This window comes from Rhinatrema bivittatum, chromosome 13 (assembly GCF_901001135.1).
Source record: "Rhinatrema bivittatum chromosome 13, aRhiBiv1.1, whole genome shotgun sequence".
Taxonomy (NCBI): Eukaryota; Metazoa; Chordata; class Amphibia; order Gymnophiona; family Rhinatrematidae; genus Rhinatrema; species Rhinatrema bivittatum.
This window is the reverse complement of record NC_042627.1, coordinates 78,533,838-78,547,279: the sequence shown is the minus strand read 5'-3', so window position 1 is coordinate 78,547,279 and position 13,442 is coordinate 78,533,838. Positions and strand designations below refer to the sequence as shown.

General features: G+C 48.8%; 1 protein-coding gene across 1 annotated transcript; it reads right to left on the bottom strand.

Moving 5' to 3' along the window:
* Positions 1-772: 772 nt before the first annotated feature.
* On the bottom strand, positions 773-12,991 carry LOC115074752 (gonadotropin-releasing hormone II receptor-like). Its single transcript, XM_029574514.1, has 4 exons — positions 12,872-12,991; positions 5,810-6,325; positions 3,213-3,414; positions 773-1,170 (listed from the first exon to the last, which is right to left on the bottom strand). The coding sequence occupies exons 1-4, from the start codon at positions 12,989-12,991 to the stop codon at positions 773-775; spliced, it is 1,236 nt and encodes a 411-aa protein (XP_029430374.1).
* Positions 12,992-13,442: the final 451 nt, after the last annotated feature.

Genomic DNA, 13,442 nt, shown 5'->3' with positions numbered 1-13,442 from the left:
TCATTGCCACCACTGCGGTCTAGGGCCCCAGCCTGCCCACTAGGTGTCACCGCTGAGCAATGACAGAGACTCCCTTCCCCCAGGAGCTGTGAGCATGGTCTTTGCAGCATTGCCAGTGCCGACCATCCTGGGCAGCAAAAGACCCGATCCGGTACAGCAGTGCGCAGCGGCACCAACAGCGAGCCACGGAGCTCACCCCACACAGGTGTCTTAAGACACAAAGACCCTGACAAAAAAAGGGAACACTTTTCTTCACCAATCCTCTTTTCTTTCCTTTGTGCAGCTGGGACCAGGCCCAGTAGAAATGCTGGGGAAGGAAAGGGAGAGATTCAAAGATAATTGTTTATAGTCTTCTGTTCATTAAATATATTTTAAAATGCTGGCAGTAAATGGTAGGACCATAAACACACAGAGCAGATGGAAAAACATTTAGCAAAACGTACAATTCCACGTTCACACAGCCATGAAACACTCAGGGGCTGGGCTGACTGCTTCCAAGCCTGGAGCGAGCAGTTTAGGAAACTGATGTCCGAAAGCCCCTCCTCTCTGACTCTCAGCCCAGTGCATTATGGAACCTGAAGTCCTGGAACTTTTGTCTGTAGGAACAGCAGAAGAGCTGCAGGGAGTGAGAGCACAGCCCCCTACGTGCAGCCCTGGACAGCTCCCCACAGTGCCATGGCTGCCTCAGGCCTGGCAGGGTTCCCAACAGAGGGAAAACCAACCAAGCAAAACCTCTGACCAAATCAACCCCCTGCAGCATCTGACGTCCCGCTTAAAAGACAGTCTGAATGTCTGTCCCGTTTGGACTGTCTGCGGTGGCCCCATCGTTGATGTTGAGCTCCGAGCACGACAGCGGTTTGCCGTCGGCGCGCTGCCCCTTGCTCACGCTGCCCATCCTCCGGCAGCAGGCGGTCACATCCTCCCAAAAGGAGGGCGTGTACAGCCCGTAGATCAGGGGGTCTGAGCAGGTGTGAAGCAGCCCAAACAGGAAGAGGCTGCGGTGGATGTACTCGGGGGTCTCCTGGATCATATCTGGCTGGAACCAGTACCACAAGCCCAGGAGGTAATAAGGGGTCCAGCACACAATGAAGGAGGCCACAATCACGATGGTCATTTTCAGAGTTTTCATTCTGGCCTTGCAGATGTGCTCATTTTTGCTTCTTGCAAGACCTGCCAGAAAGTAAAAGGAAAATGTTGAGTCCTGTGTGGTGAGCTGAGATGTGCTGTCCGCTAACTGGGGATCCCCAAGGCTGAGGTGATTGATCCAAAGGGCCAGATCTACTCTCACTGAAGCAAAGGGCATCTGCCACTATGACAGGAAGATTGCACAAGGACTTCCCCTCCCTTGTAATGGAAGAACTGCTGCTGGGATTGGGAGACTGTCAGGGTAACAGGGACAGATGATCACTGGGATAGGAAGATTCTGGGATACGGAGACTGTCAGGGTAACAGGGACAGATGATCACTGGGATAGGGAGATTCTGGGATAAGGAGACTGTCAGGGTAACAGGGACATTATATCATGGGATAGGGAGATTCTGGGATACGGAGACTGTCAGGGTAACAGGGACATTATATCATGGATAGGGAGATTCTGGGATAAGGAGACTGTCAGGGTAACAGGGACATTATATCATGGGATAGGGAGATTCTGGGATAAGGAGACTGTCAGGGTAACAGGGACAGATGATCACTGGGATAGGGAGATTCTGGGATTGGGAGACTGTCAGGGTAACAGGGACAGTCTATCACTGGGATAGGGAGATTCTGGGATAAGGAGACTGTCAGGGTAACAGGGACAGATGATCACTGGGATAGGGAGATTCTGGGATTGGGAGACTGTCAGGGTAACAGGGACAGATGATCACTGGGATAGGGAGATTCTGGGATACGGAGACTGTCAGGGTAACAGGGACAGATGATCACTGGAATAGGGAGATTCTGGGATACGGAGACTGTCAGGGTAACAGGGACAGATGATCCCTGGGATAGGGAGATTCTGGGATAAGGAGACTGTCAGGGTAACAGGGACAGATGATCACTGGGATAGGGAGATTCTGGGATACGGAGACTGTCAGGGTAACAGGGACAGATAATCACTGGGATAGGGAGATTCTGGGATAAGGAGACTGTCAGGGTAACAGGGACAGATGATCACTGGGATAGGGAGATTCTGGGATTGGGAGACTGTCAGGGTAACAGGGACAGATGATCACTGGGATAGGGAGATTCTGGGATACGGAGACTGTCAGGGTAACAGGGACAGATGATCACTGGAATAGGGAGATTCTGGGATAAGGAGACTGTCAGGGTAACAGGGACAGATGATCACTGGGATAGGGAGATTCTGGGATACGGAGACTGTCAGGGTAACAGGGACAGATGATCACTGGGATAGGGAGATTCTGGGATACGGAGACTGTCAGGGTAACAGGGACAGATGATCACTGGGATAGGGAGATTCTGGGATAAGGAGACTGTCAGGGTAACAGGGACAGATGATCACTGGGATAGGGAGATTCTGGGATACGGAGACTGTCAGGGTAACAGGGACATTATATCATGGGATAGGGAGATTCTGGGATACGGAGACTGTCAGGGTAACAGGGACAGATGATCACTGGGATAGGGAGATTCTGGGATACGGAGAGTCCAGCCCTTGGATAGAGAGTTTTGGGACAAGGAGTTTCTGTTAGCCATAGCTGTGCCATGATGATTCGGCCTCTAGTGATGAGGCATAGGAGCTACAGCTAAGGCCAGCTTGGCAGTGCGAGTCCAGAGTAAGGCTCGCCCAGCCTCCCATGAACGAATGCCTCTCGTGGGACTTCCCCTCCCCAGCACACCCGCTGCTGATGGAAAAGCTCCACATAGCAGGCCCTGCGGAAGCCTCTCCCTCCTTTCCAATGAGCAATGGGGCCATCAGGACTGGCTTCTAGAAGCTGCATGGTGTCCCTGGGCCCGATTTAAATATAATGAAACAGCAGGGCAACGGCCTGGAGCATTGTGAGTTTGTATCAGAATTGTACTAACACTATGGAAAGAATCCAGTGCTACGTCTGTGGATGTATTCGTCGTACATCGTCCAGTGGCATCGGCTTTATTCTTATCTTAATTGTATCCCAATAAAGATACAATTAATCTCAAAGGATTTGGGGTTTCGATCCAAACCCATTAGCAATAGGTGCTGGAAAGCTGAGCACGGGGACTCTCACCTTTCTTGTCCTTCAGCTGGGTACTGATCTCGCACAGGATCCGCACGTAGCACACAGCCATGACGCAGAGCGGAGTCACGAAGAGCGTCGTGAACGTGAACATGTTATAGACCGTCTCCTGCCAGCGCTCTTGGAAGCTCCCGTGCGTCACGCACTGCGTGAAATTCATGCCCGGGACCGAGTGCAAGCGGAAGAGAAACATCTGTCGGGAGGAAAAGGGCACAGTTACACAGCTGGTTTAGGATGCAAGACAGTTTGTCAGCTCTCTCTAGGGGATTATCCAGGCGAAGGCAAGAGAGCAGTGTGTGTGCACCCCTTCCTGATCCCATATCTGGTGATGCGCTCAGGTTTGCTGGATTTCACTCTGGAGTTAATTTAGTGGCAGAGCCATGGTTCGATCTGCTGGCAGAATGTGCCATAGTTTTACTGCTCCGAATAAATCCCTTCCCTTAGGTCTGGTGAAATCTATTACCCCTTACCCTTGGTGAATTCTCCTTGTTTTGTTCATAGCTGGTTTGGTAAAAAGCTGCCTGGAGAGAGTGTAATGAAATCTCCTCTTAAATGTCATTTCTCTGCTGTGAACGGCCCCCAGCCTGCCCCTCTGTCCCCTCTATGAGCTTTGTCCCTTGTCCAACGTTTGCAGATGGCATTTTGAGGGGGAGGGCCCATAACTGATCCCTGTACCCCAAATGTGGTCCGACAGATGCCTTATGCATTAGCGCGCCCTGGCTTCTCTCCTGACAGGCAGCCCGAGGTTCAGAGCTCCCACAAATGCCTTCATGTTCCAGAAAAGAAATCTTCTTCTGCAGAGAGGAGCCGAGTCTGCTTGCATTGCGGCATTGAAAGGGGTTGCGGTAAACCGTGCTTACTCGGGGTTCTTCCATTGCTGTTGGAAACCCGCTCCCTCGTTTATTCGCTTCCAGTCCATATAGGAATTTTGCCTGTAACCCATGTGGCATGAGGCTTTCCCCTCTCTATTGGATTCTGACCGGGCAGGATGAGGTTCTCAGTCTAGAGCGACCTCTGGGCTTTCTTCGAGTAACGTGAATTTTTGCTGACTCTCTAATTGCACTATCGTTAGTTCTAATGCATTTGGCTAACTCGACTGCCCGTGTCTCTCTCCTGTTGCAGTACCGCAGACCCTTATGTTATCTTCAAGGTTTTCTCACCCCCCCCCCCCTGCAAGTAATCGTCCTCTGTGCTTATCCCAGAAATTCTGTTACTGCTTTTGGTTCCATCGCTTCCACGGGGAGGCTGTTCCACGTATCTACCATCCTTTCTATTTCCTTCCATTACGCCTGCGTCTACCCCTAGGAGCCTCATATCACGGCTAAACAAATGCTTCTTGTGCCTGACTGATACCTTCGAACGTCTCTATCTGATCCCCCCCTCTCTCCTCCTCTAGATTTGTCAGTTTTATCTCGGACTCGTAGAGCCCGATTTTCAAAAGGTTTAGGTTCCTAACTTTGGGAGTCTGGCTCTTAAATTGGCCCTTTTGAAAATGTACCAGGGTTGAGCACCTAAATTTAGGCTCTGAATTTCACCAGGCTCAAACTCAGCACCCTAAACAGTGTGTGGCTAAGGATGAGAAGGAAAAGGTTAGGGGCTCCGCATTGATTTTCAACACTCGGCACATGAATAGCAGAGGCTAAATTTAGGAGCCTAGCCTCCTAGGTCTTATTTATCTATCATCTGCCTCCCCATAAAATCATGGTCAGGGCAGGTAATAATAAAGCAAAGAAGGGGCGGCTTTGAAGTGTCAGAAAGGTAGAATATAAACCAAACACATACATCAGATAAATGTTCACTATTGCAGGATTTAGGCCTTGCAGGGCTGTGTTCTGATTAAGTGGAAGCCCAGATTCTGCACAGCCTCTACTCCCTCACCTTCGGGAGACTCACCCCCCAGATTCAGGCACACCATGGCTTGTAGAAAGCTACCCTGACCTCCTTCTTTCTATTTTAGGCCCAGCGGTTTCCTCCAGCGCCTTCTTTGGGTTATGGCACCATGAGCCTTCCTTCACAACCACCCTGGGTTTTTTCCCCCTCCCCCAGCTCACCTTGTCCAGTCCCTGCAGCATCGATCCCTGACGAGGGACCACAGGCTGCGACTCCCTCTGGAAACACGGTGATGTGAAATCCTGGCTCTGACCACTAGATGTCGCTGTTTGGTGATGGCCGGGGCTTCCCTCCAGCCAGAAGAGGTGGACGTTGCCTCCACAACATCCCCAGTTCTACCTGGCCCAGGAAACCCAGTCCTGACGTGGAAGTCCCTGCCCCTGAGCAGCATCTGCTGATTCCTCTCCTCATGCATGCTGGCCTTCTTCAGGCCCTCATCACTGTCTTTTCGCAGCCTTCAGATAATAGCATCTTATCACCTTCCAAGCTCTCTCCTTTTCACTACATATCAGTGCTTCTTCGCTCCTCTCTTGGATTTTTTTTTTTTGCATTGAATTTTAGCTGTTAAGCCCATGACCATTGCTCAAGCTTTCTGCGGTCGCTCCTCATTTTTCCACTCCATCTGGAGTGTCCACCCTGTTGCTGATCTTAGTCTCATCTGCAGAAAGATGAACTTTCTCTCCTGCCCTGGCACTTACCTGGGGAGATGCCAAGAGGAAGCTGGTAGACCAGGCCACGCACAGCATAATCCTATTCCGCCGACTGGCATTGGCAAAGCTGAAAGGATAGAGAATGGCGGAATGCCGGTCCAAGCTTATAACCACCAACACCAGGGCCGCCGAGTACATGGCAAAGAGCTTGAAGAAGTTGAGGACCTTGCACAAGAGTTCTCCCGCGTACCACTGGACGGTGACATTCCACACGGCGTCCAGCGGCATCACCAGGCATGTCACCAGGAGGTCAGCCACGGTGAGGCTCAGTATGAGCACGCGGATATGGGACTTCCTGCGCTTCCTTAAGATGCTGCACAAGACCGTCACATTGCTGAGGGCAGCAATAAGGAACAGGCAGCCGGTGACAATGACTCTGGCCCTGGCCGTCGCTGTAAAGGTGGGAGGCATCCAGGGATGACGGGAGAGAACAGCAGAGAGGTTGGTATCTGGAGTGTCCTCATGGTGCGTTCCATTCAAGAAGTGCAGCTGTTCAGTCATCACCTAATGAACACAATGGCAACGTCAAGATACACAGCAGTGTACAAGATAATAACAGCAAGCTCTTGATCCATGGATCTTACAGTCTAAATTGTAATAAGGAAATGTGCAAAAGGTGTAGATTCCTTTCTGAAAGGAGAAGAAATGTCTGATCTTTTTGATCAGGTAGTCTTACTAGATGGACTTTCTAGAAACAGCACAGACAAATCAAAGAGCATCTTCTGAGGCCGAAGTAATAGAGATTTCACCACCTACTTTGGAGGAAACTCTTTACTCAATGAGACATGGAATTATGGATTGTTCTGTCAGTATAAACAACAAAGCAAATCTGAAAATGTTAGCCGGAAATTTACCACTCTACTTCTGGAGGGTAACCAATGTAATGCCAACTTTTAAAAAGGTCTCCAGTGGTGACCCAAGTTCTACAGACCAGGTAAAATGGTGAAAGCCATTGTTAACCACAAAGAGGTCAATAGTCAGTGGTGTTACCTCGCTAACTTTAGCCAGCTCAAGTTACTTCTGAAAGGGGATGGTCCCTTCATTGATAACTGTCAGTGAAGGACCAATCACTGGTCTTTCCACCTGGCGTGAAGTGAATACATTAATACTAATGTGCTAGAAGCTATCGGCTCTGTAAAAATTAGTGTTCAGCTCAGTTGACCACTTTTGTGGATTCAGGAGGTGGGATTTGGCTAATATCTATTTTTAAGATCGGGGGGAGGGGTCACAAACCTTAGCTGGACAAACCTCTTTGACTATCAACCTTACAATTACTGGGCATATGGATAAACATGGCTCAACTGAGAAGAGACAACATGGGAACCCTGCCTTATTAATCGACTGGATTTTTTTTTTTTAAGGTGTAAATAAATCTGCATTCATTTATTTTTTAATTTATTTTAAAATGTATTGACCGCCTCTCCCATGTCGGCTAGAGAGCAGTTTACAATGAATACAATTAATTAATTAATTAATTAATTAATTAACACAGAATGCAAAGCGAGTCTTGACCTTCAAAGCTTTGTGTAAAGGGCCAGATAAAGGTGAGTCGGTCAATGTGCAGTGTTTCTGTGATCCCTCAGGAAATAAAGAGCCAAGGGCTAGAAGGCAGTGTCCTATTGGGGATTGGTAACTGCATAAAAGACAGGAAGCAGAGGGGAGGACTAAGTGGTCAGGTTTCCTAATACAGAAGCTGATGCACTACAGTGCGCCCAACCTAGTGCACAGGTTTACATGCGGTTGGAAGCGCTAGACTAGCACCCAATGCAATCAGGAGATTACCGCGTCCAAAACGCGTGCCCAAACAAATGTGTAGCCAATAGCACTCATCAAATTTAAATGTAGATGAGGCTTTTAGCTATTTCCCCCCGATGCAAAAAATCACTGGGTGCCAAATGCACACATTTTAACATGCAAATTTAACTCCAACCTTGGAGGTGGTGTTAAGTCAATCTGCGAGTCAAGGGCTCATGAGAAATTGAAAAGTACGGTCCTCTGTGGTTCCTCCGACTTAGTATCATTGTGACACTTAAATTTACTGCGTGCGGCGTTTAAAAATAAAGGTATATGGGCTTGATTTAAAAAAAGAATTCTGGACACACAATGTAAATACAAGACATACACGCAGAATAGCAAGGGGTGCTTAGCTATGGGCATCCTGCAACCTCAGCAACATCGGCCAGAAGCGGGATAAAAACGGACCCTCGTATTGAGCGCCAGTTGCAATTGTGGGCGCCCGATGCATTTGTGACATGCAATTCTTCCCTAGCGCGTCCTTTTTTACGCAGGCCCTCATTAAAATATCTCATTGGGTGCCAGGGGATGTGGCCGAGCGCGTGTTAGGAAACGGGCACGCAATCCGAGCACCTGTTTTAATGCACATCTTATTGCATCGGCCTGAGAGAAGGTAAATAGTGGAGCTCTCAGGGATCTGTACTGGGACCAGCATCTTTAACATATTCCTAAATGATCTGGAAAAAGGAGCAATGAGCGAGGCGATCAGATCTGCAGATGGCATAATTATTCAGTGTAATTAAAACATGAACAGACTATGAGGAATAGCGGGAGAAGTTGTGAGACCGGGGAACTGGGCATCTAAATGGCAGATGAAATTTAAGGTGGCCAAGAGCAAAGTGATGCACATGGGGAAAATAATCCCAGCTACAGGTACAGGATACTGGGCTCTGAACTAGGAAAAGGACCTTGGAATCACTGGGTAATGAAGTCCTCAGCTCGGTGTGCAGTGGTGATCAAAAATGTAAATAGACTGTTGGGAATTATTCAGAAAGGAATGAAAATAAAACTGTGAATATCATGTTATGTGTATGTTTTTAATTGTTTGTGTCTGAAATACATGTATTTTATAACTTATTATTAGATTCAAATATGTCTTGTTGAAAAAGAACACATTACATAAACCATTACAGCTCAGCCTCAAGTCAAGGCAAAAACAGCTTTCAGCTTCTATAAGCCCAATATGAACAAATATCTGAATGGGAAGTCCATGGCTATGATATATAACGTATTATATTGGAAGCCGCGACGACTGGAATGTTTTATTAAATAAATATCGCCTCTGTATCTCTCTGTGGTGCAACCGCGTCTTGAGTAGCGTGCGAGGTTCTCATCGTCCCTATCTCAAGGAAGATACAGCAAACAGCTCCACTCCCAGCTCTGAGCAGGGGCTCAGGGAGATGCACAGAGTCAGTGACAGAGCTGGGATTAGAACTGTGATCTCCTGCACATTTTGCAGCGATGGCCCTGCTGTGCATAGTTCCCTTTTGTCAAGGTATTCGTACGGCGTGCGTTGCACCAGCCCTGTGCCGCGTGCTTGCTTTGTAAGGGTTGGTGTCCTGCATGCTAGGTACAGGTACAAAAGCTGCATGTTTTGTAATGCAAAAGTACACGCATACCGCTCACATAGTGGGAGCCAAAGATTTCTGTCGGAGACTGAAGCATGTATGCAAATGATTAGCGCTACGATTGCTATTTTTATAAATGAATTTCTATGAGCAGATGTCATAGTGGAAGAAACTCAGGTTGTCTGATCCAGAGATCATTTTTCCTCCTCATCCTGAAGTCTGAGACTGACATTTCTCAACAATTCCCAAAGAGATCAGATTTACATTTATTTGCAGGTTTTGGATGCTCACAAAGCATGGTAATTTCACTCTCCAGTTTGGATTTCAGCCCCCATAAATGCATCACAAATACAATAACCACCATCACCTTCCTCCTCCTATCATTGCTTATACCCTGTAACTACATCACAATAACAACCCTCACCCTGCCCCTTCCATCACTCCTCATCCCATGACCCCTACACTGCAGTAATAACTACCACCCTGCCCCTCCTATTACTCCTCACCCCACGTCCCCTACACTGCAGTAATAACTACCACCCTGCCCCTCCTATTACTCCTCACCCCACGTCCCCTACACTGCAGTAATAACTATCACCCTGCCCCTCCTATTACTCCTCACCCCATTGCCTCTATTCCCACAATAATAACCACTAACCTGCCCTTCTGTCATTCCTCTCCCTGTTTCTGTTAGCCTCCTCACCTATTCATCCGTTCCCAAGTTATATAACTGAGGATATGAAATGGACAAAAGGCAACTGAGGCAGTGTGTCCCAACCACTGTGCCTTCAGACCTGCTCAGGTGCGCCACGGAAAAGTCACTACTGCACCTTGCAGCAACAAGCGACCCCAGTGGCAGCTCCTTTCTGAGAGCAGGTGTAATCGTGCCCCACCGTCTCTTCCACAGCTTGAGCCCCGGAGTGTGGTCATTAATGGGCAGCATGTACAGCACAGATAAGTAGAGCCCACTTTGTGCAGTGCACACAGCACCTCCTCGTGTTCCCCAAGTCCTTCCCCAGGCTGAGCGAGACAGGGAGAACCTGCACTGAGCACTAGAGCTCTGCCAGCTGCATTCGGCACCCACACCGCATGGTTATCTCCCTTCTCCTGCACTTGTATATGAAGGGAACTGGTCCAACATGACGGGTTTGTGTGTGACTTTACCCTCCATACCTTTGTTTCAAACTTTGGAAGAGAGAGAGGCTGGTGGGGCTTTCAGAGCTTTCCTGGCTGTTCTTTTGGCCACGAGTCCTCTCCGTGCCCGCACTGCCTGCTCTGTGGAGGCTCCTGTGCCACCCAACATTTTTGCCTTGGACTGCGGAGGCTGTGCAATAAAGTGGAGCTCGGGCAGCTGGGAGAGGTCTCTTACTGGTCAGAAGCTGCAGAAGAGAGTACAGCTGGCTCTTGCAATGGTTGGACATGACACCAATTAGAAGGGGGGAAAAAAGCTCCTGACACCAAGTCCAAGCTCCGTTCCATACAAATCCTAATAACTTCTTAGTACAGGGAGGAATGTTCTTCCAGCCCCGCCACTCATACTGGGTCAGAACGTTCCTTCTCAGTAGGCCCAGGAATGCAGTTGGTGAGCTCGGAGATGCTCAGCTGATTGCACTGCTTCAGCAGATATTTGCCATCCTAGCAGTAAGAGAGCCTGACAATAAAAGTCTCTTGGAAGAGACAGCGAGCTCACAATTTCCAGCTGAAGGGAGATTTCGGGAGGTGGTGGAAGCTCGCATTGGAAGTTTTTAAGCTCTTTGTCGAGGGGGGGGGGGAGCATAAACTTCCTGCTCTGGGCACACCAAAATCAATCAAAGGACAGCAGCTGAAAAACATAGATTGCTTGCATGTCTGTGGAGAACCGGGTGCCCATAAAGCTCTATGTACAAAGAGCCAGGCTAATGCACTGCCTGGTTTCATCCCCCTGCAGAGATCCTGGGGAAAGCCCCACGCTGTCATACATGCAGAGGGGTAAGTCTAGGACTGCATCAGCTGGGCCCTTCTGTATGGTCACCCGAGGGTAGCATCTGTCTGGTGCCACCAGGCTCTGACTCCAAGGGGACCGATCTGAATAGGAAGGCGCATGCATCCTGTTTCCCCGGCTTTCTCCCAGGGTTGCACCTTTAAAGAGATGGACTCCCTCTAGCTAAGGCTTCCCAGCTATTACTACAGGGCAAAAAATTCCACCTCCTGGAGCTGATGCATGGCGTACAATCGGGGATCTTGATTTTCAGTTTTGGTTTGTTTTCCCCCCATTAACTTATCGGTGTTTATTACAGCAAGAGCAAAAATGATATTTACCCACAAAAACGAGCAGTCATCATTTCCACTGCTTTCTCCTGTTTTTGATATTATCCCAGACTGCAAAGGAAGGTCCCTATGCATAATGGGGCAGTGACTGATGAAAGGTCATTCTTCCCAACTAGACGGCAGGAGTGGCGCTGGTTAATAGAGATGTGAATCGGAACCAGAATCGGATCCGATTTCAGTTCCGATTCACATCTCTATAGATGTGAATCGGAACCAGAATCGGATCCGATTTCAGTTCCGATTCACATCTCTACTGGTTAATGCATTGATGCCCTGACAGTCAGCAAGCAGCATGGAGTCTAATTAGTAACCTTGGAGCTGGAAGCAACCGAATTCCCTTTGTAACTTTTACAAAATAGAATAGCAAGGTCTTTGAATTTTAAATATCAAAAGAGAGTGAAACTTAATTTCCTATTACAAAAGTGATGGTATTTTTAGCCATAAGTTGTCCTAGCTTCCAAAAAAACACCCCACAACTAGATTTTAAAGGCAAATTTCGAAAAGAAGAGAAGAAATATGCGGAATGACCAGCCATAAAAAAAAAGCAGATGCTTATCATGCACAGTAATGTCCGGAGTGTTTCTTACATCTATAAAACAATTTGTTTAGCATTCAAACAGATTTTAAGAATAATTTTAGTACTCTGCCAGACTAGGTTTGATCTAGTAAAATAATACAGGAACAAGAAAAAGAAATCAAACCCAGGCTTCAGGGTCACTGGAGCCATTGAGAAATATCTGCATGATGAGAAATATCCTACATACCAGAGCCTGCACGGAGAGGGAAAGGCTCCTTGCCTGTCAGCGCGCCCGGGCTGGCACAGTAGAGCCTGGTCCTGTTCAGCAGCCCATGCTCAGAGCGTCTGCAGCATCCTTGTGAGAGAGGCTGTGCGGAGCTGAGAGAGGGGGAGATGCAGCTGTGTCACTCAGGGAGAGCTCAGCCTCGGCAAGCTAGGAGTCAGCAAGCAAACGCCTGCTGCTGACAAGGCGCTGGCTCCAGGTTTTCAGGCCAGACTAATCCAGGCCTGTTTTTACTGCCCTGCATGCAGGGATTCGTAGTCTTACCTTCCTTGGGGAATGAGACATGGAGCCAGCAGGCCACCCTAGCATTGCAGCCCCTGAGTGCCTGTCTACAGCACGCATCTCTTCATGTATTCGGATTTACGGCTCCTCCCAAACCTTGCAATTAGGCAATCTGAAGATCCAAATGGTAATTCGTTATTTTTCACTTTGCCTGCTCTGCCCTTTAGATTTTTCTGAACGAAGAAGTCCAGTGGGGGCTTCATCTTGCAGCAGACCTGCAAGTCTTCTGGAACCCAGAACTTGGAAACCAGAGATCTGGCAGGAATTTGGTTAACAGGACCTGGCTTGCAGGTCCTTACCTTCTGCTGTACCTGATGGACTCCTTCAAACAGGCCCCGCGTCTCAGCGGAGAACTTGGGGTTTGATTCCCTGGTCGAGTCTTCCCTTCCCCAGGTCAGCCAGTGCTGCAGACGTGGCATTCGCAGCCACTGGGATAAGGCATCCCAGTCACCATGTAATGGCTGGGGTCACGACGCATGCAGAGCGGGCTCTGGAGGGAGCTGCAGTCTGTGGCCCGTGGCTGAGGACCGTTACTGCAATGGTTGGGCCAGGTGGTGATGGGGGGGAGGGAAGTTAAAAGACAGAAGGAAAACAGCCCAGGTTATTGTGAATGAGGGCTGCTGGCACTGGTGACTCCCGGTGCAGTCAGAACTGGCCTCCTTTGGGCTATGGTGCTGTGAGCCTTCATTTGCAATTTCCAGGGCACTTTTCCCGCTCACCTCTGCCCAGCGTTGGCAGAACTCAGCTCCATCTGGGACCCTGAGTCTGAGCACTCGAGGTCACCACAGAGAAATGACCGAGGATCCCTCCCTCAGGGGCTGTAAACCCTGCCTCCGCCAGCTCTGGGAGCAGGTGTGGAGTTTGCACTCG

Bases quoted from the DNA above. Each gene is read 5' to 3' on its own strand.
- LOC115074752 (XM_029574514.1), bottom strand. From the start codon at position 12,991: ATGCCACGTCTGCAGCACTGGCTGACCTGGGGAAGGGAAGACTCGACC. The intron at 6,326-12,871 runs GTAAGGACCTGC...TGTGTTCATTAG, and splicing joins TCCATCAGGTACAGCAGAAG to GTGATGACTGAACAGCTGCA. The intron at 3,415-5,809 runs GTAAGTGCCAGG...TCCTCCCGACAG, and splicing joins TCCTCTTGGCATCTCCCCAG to ATGTTTCTCTTCCGCTTGCA.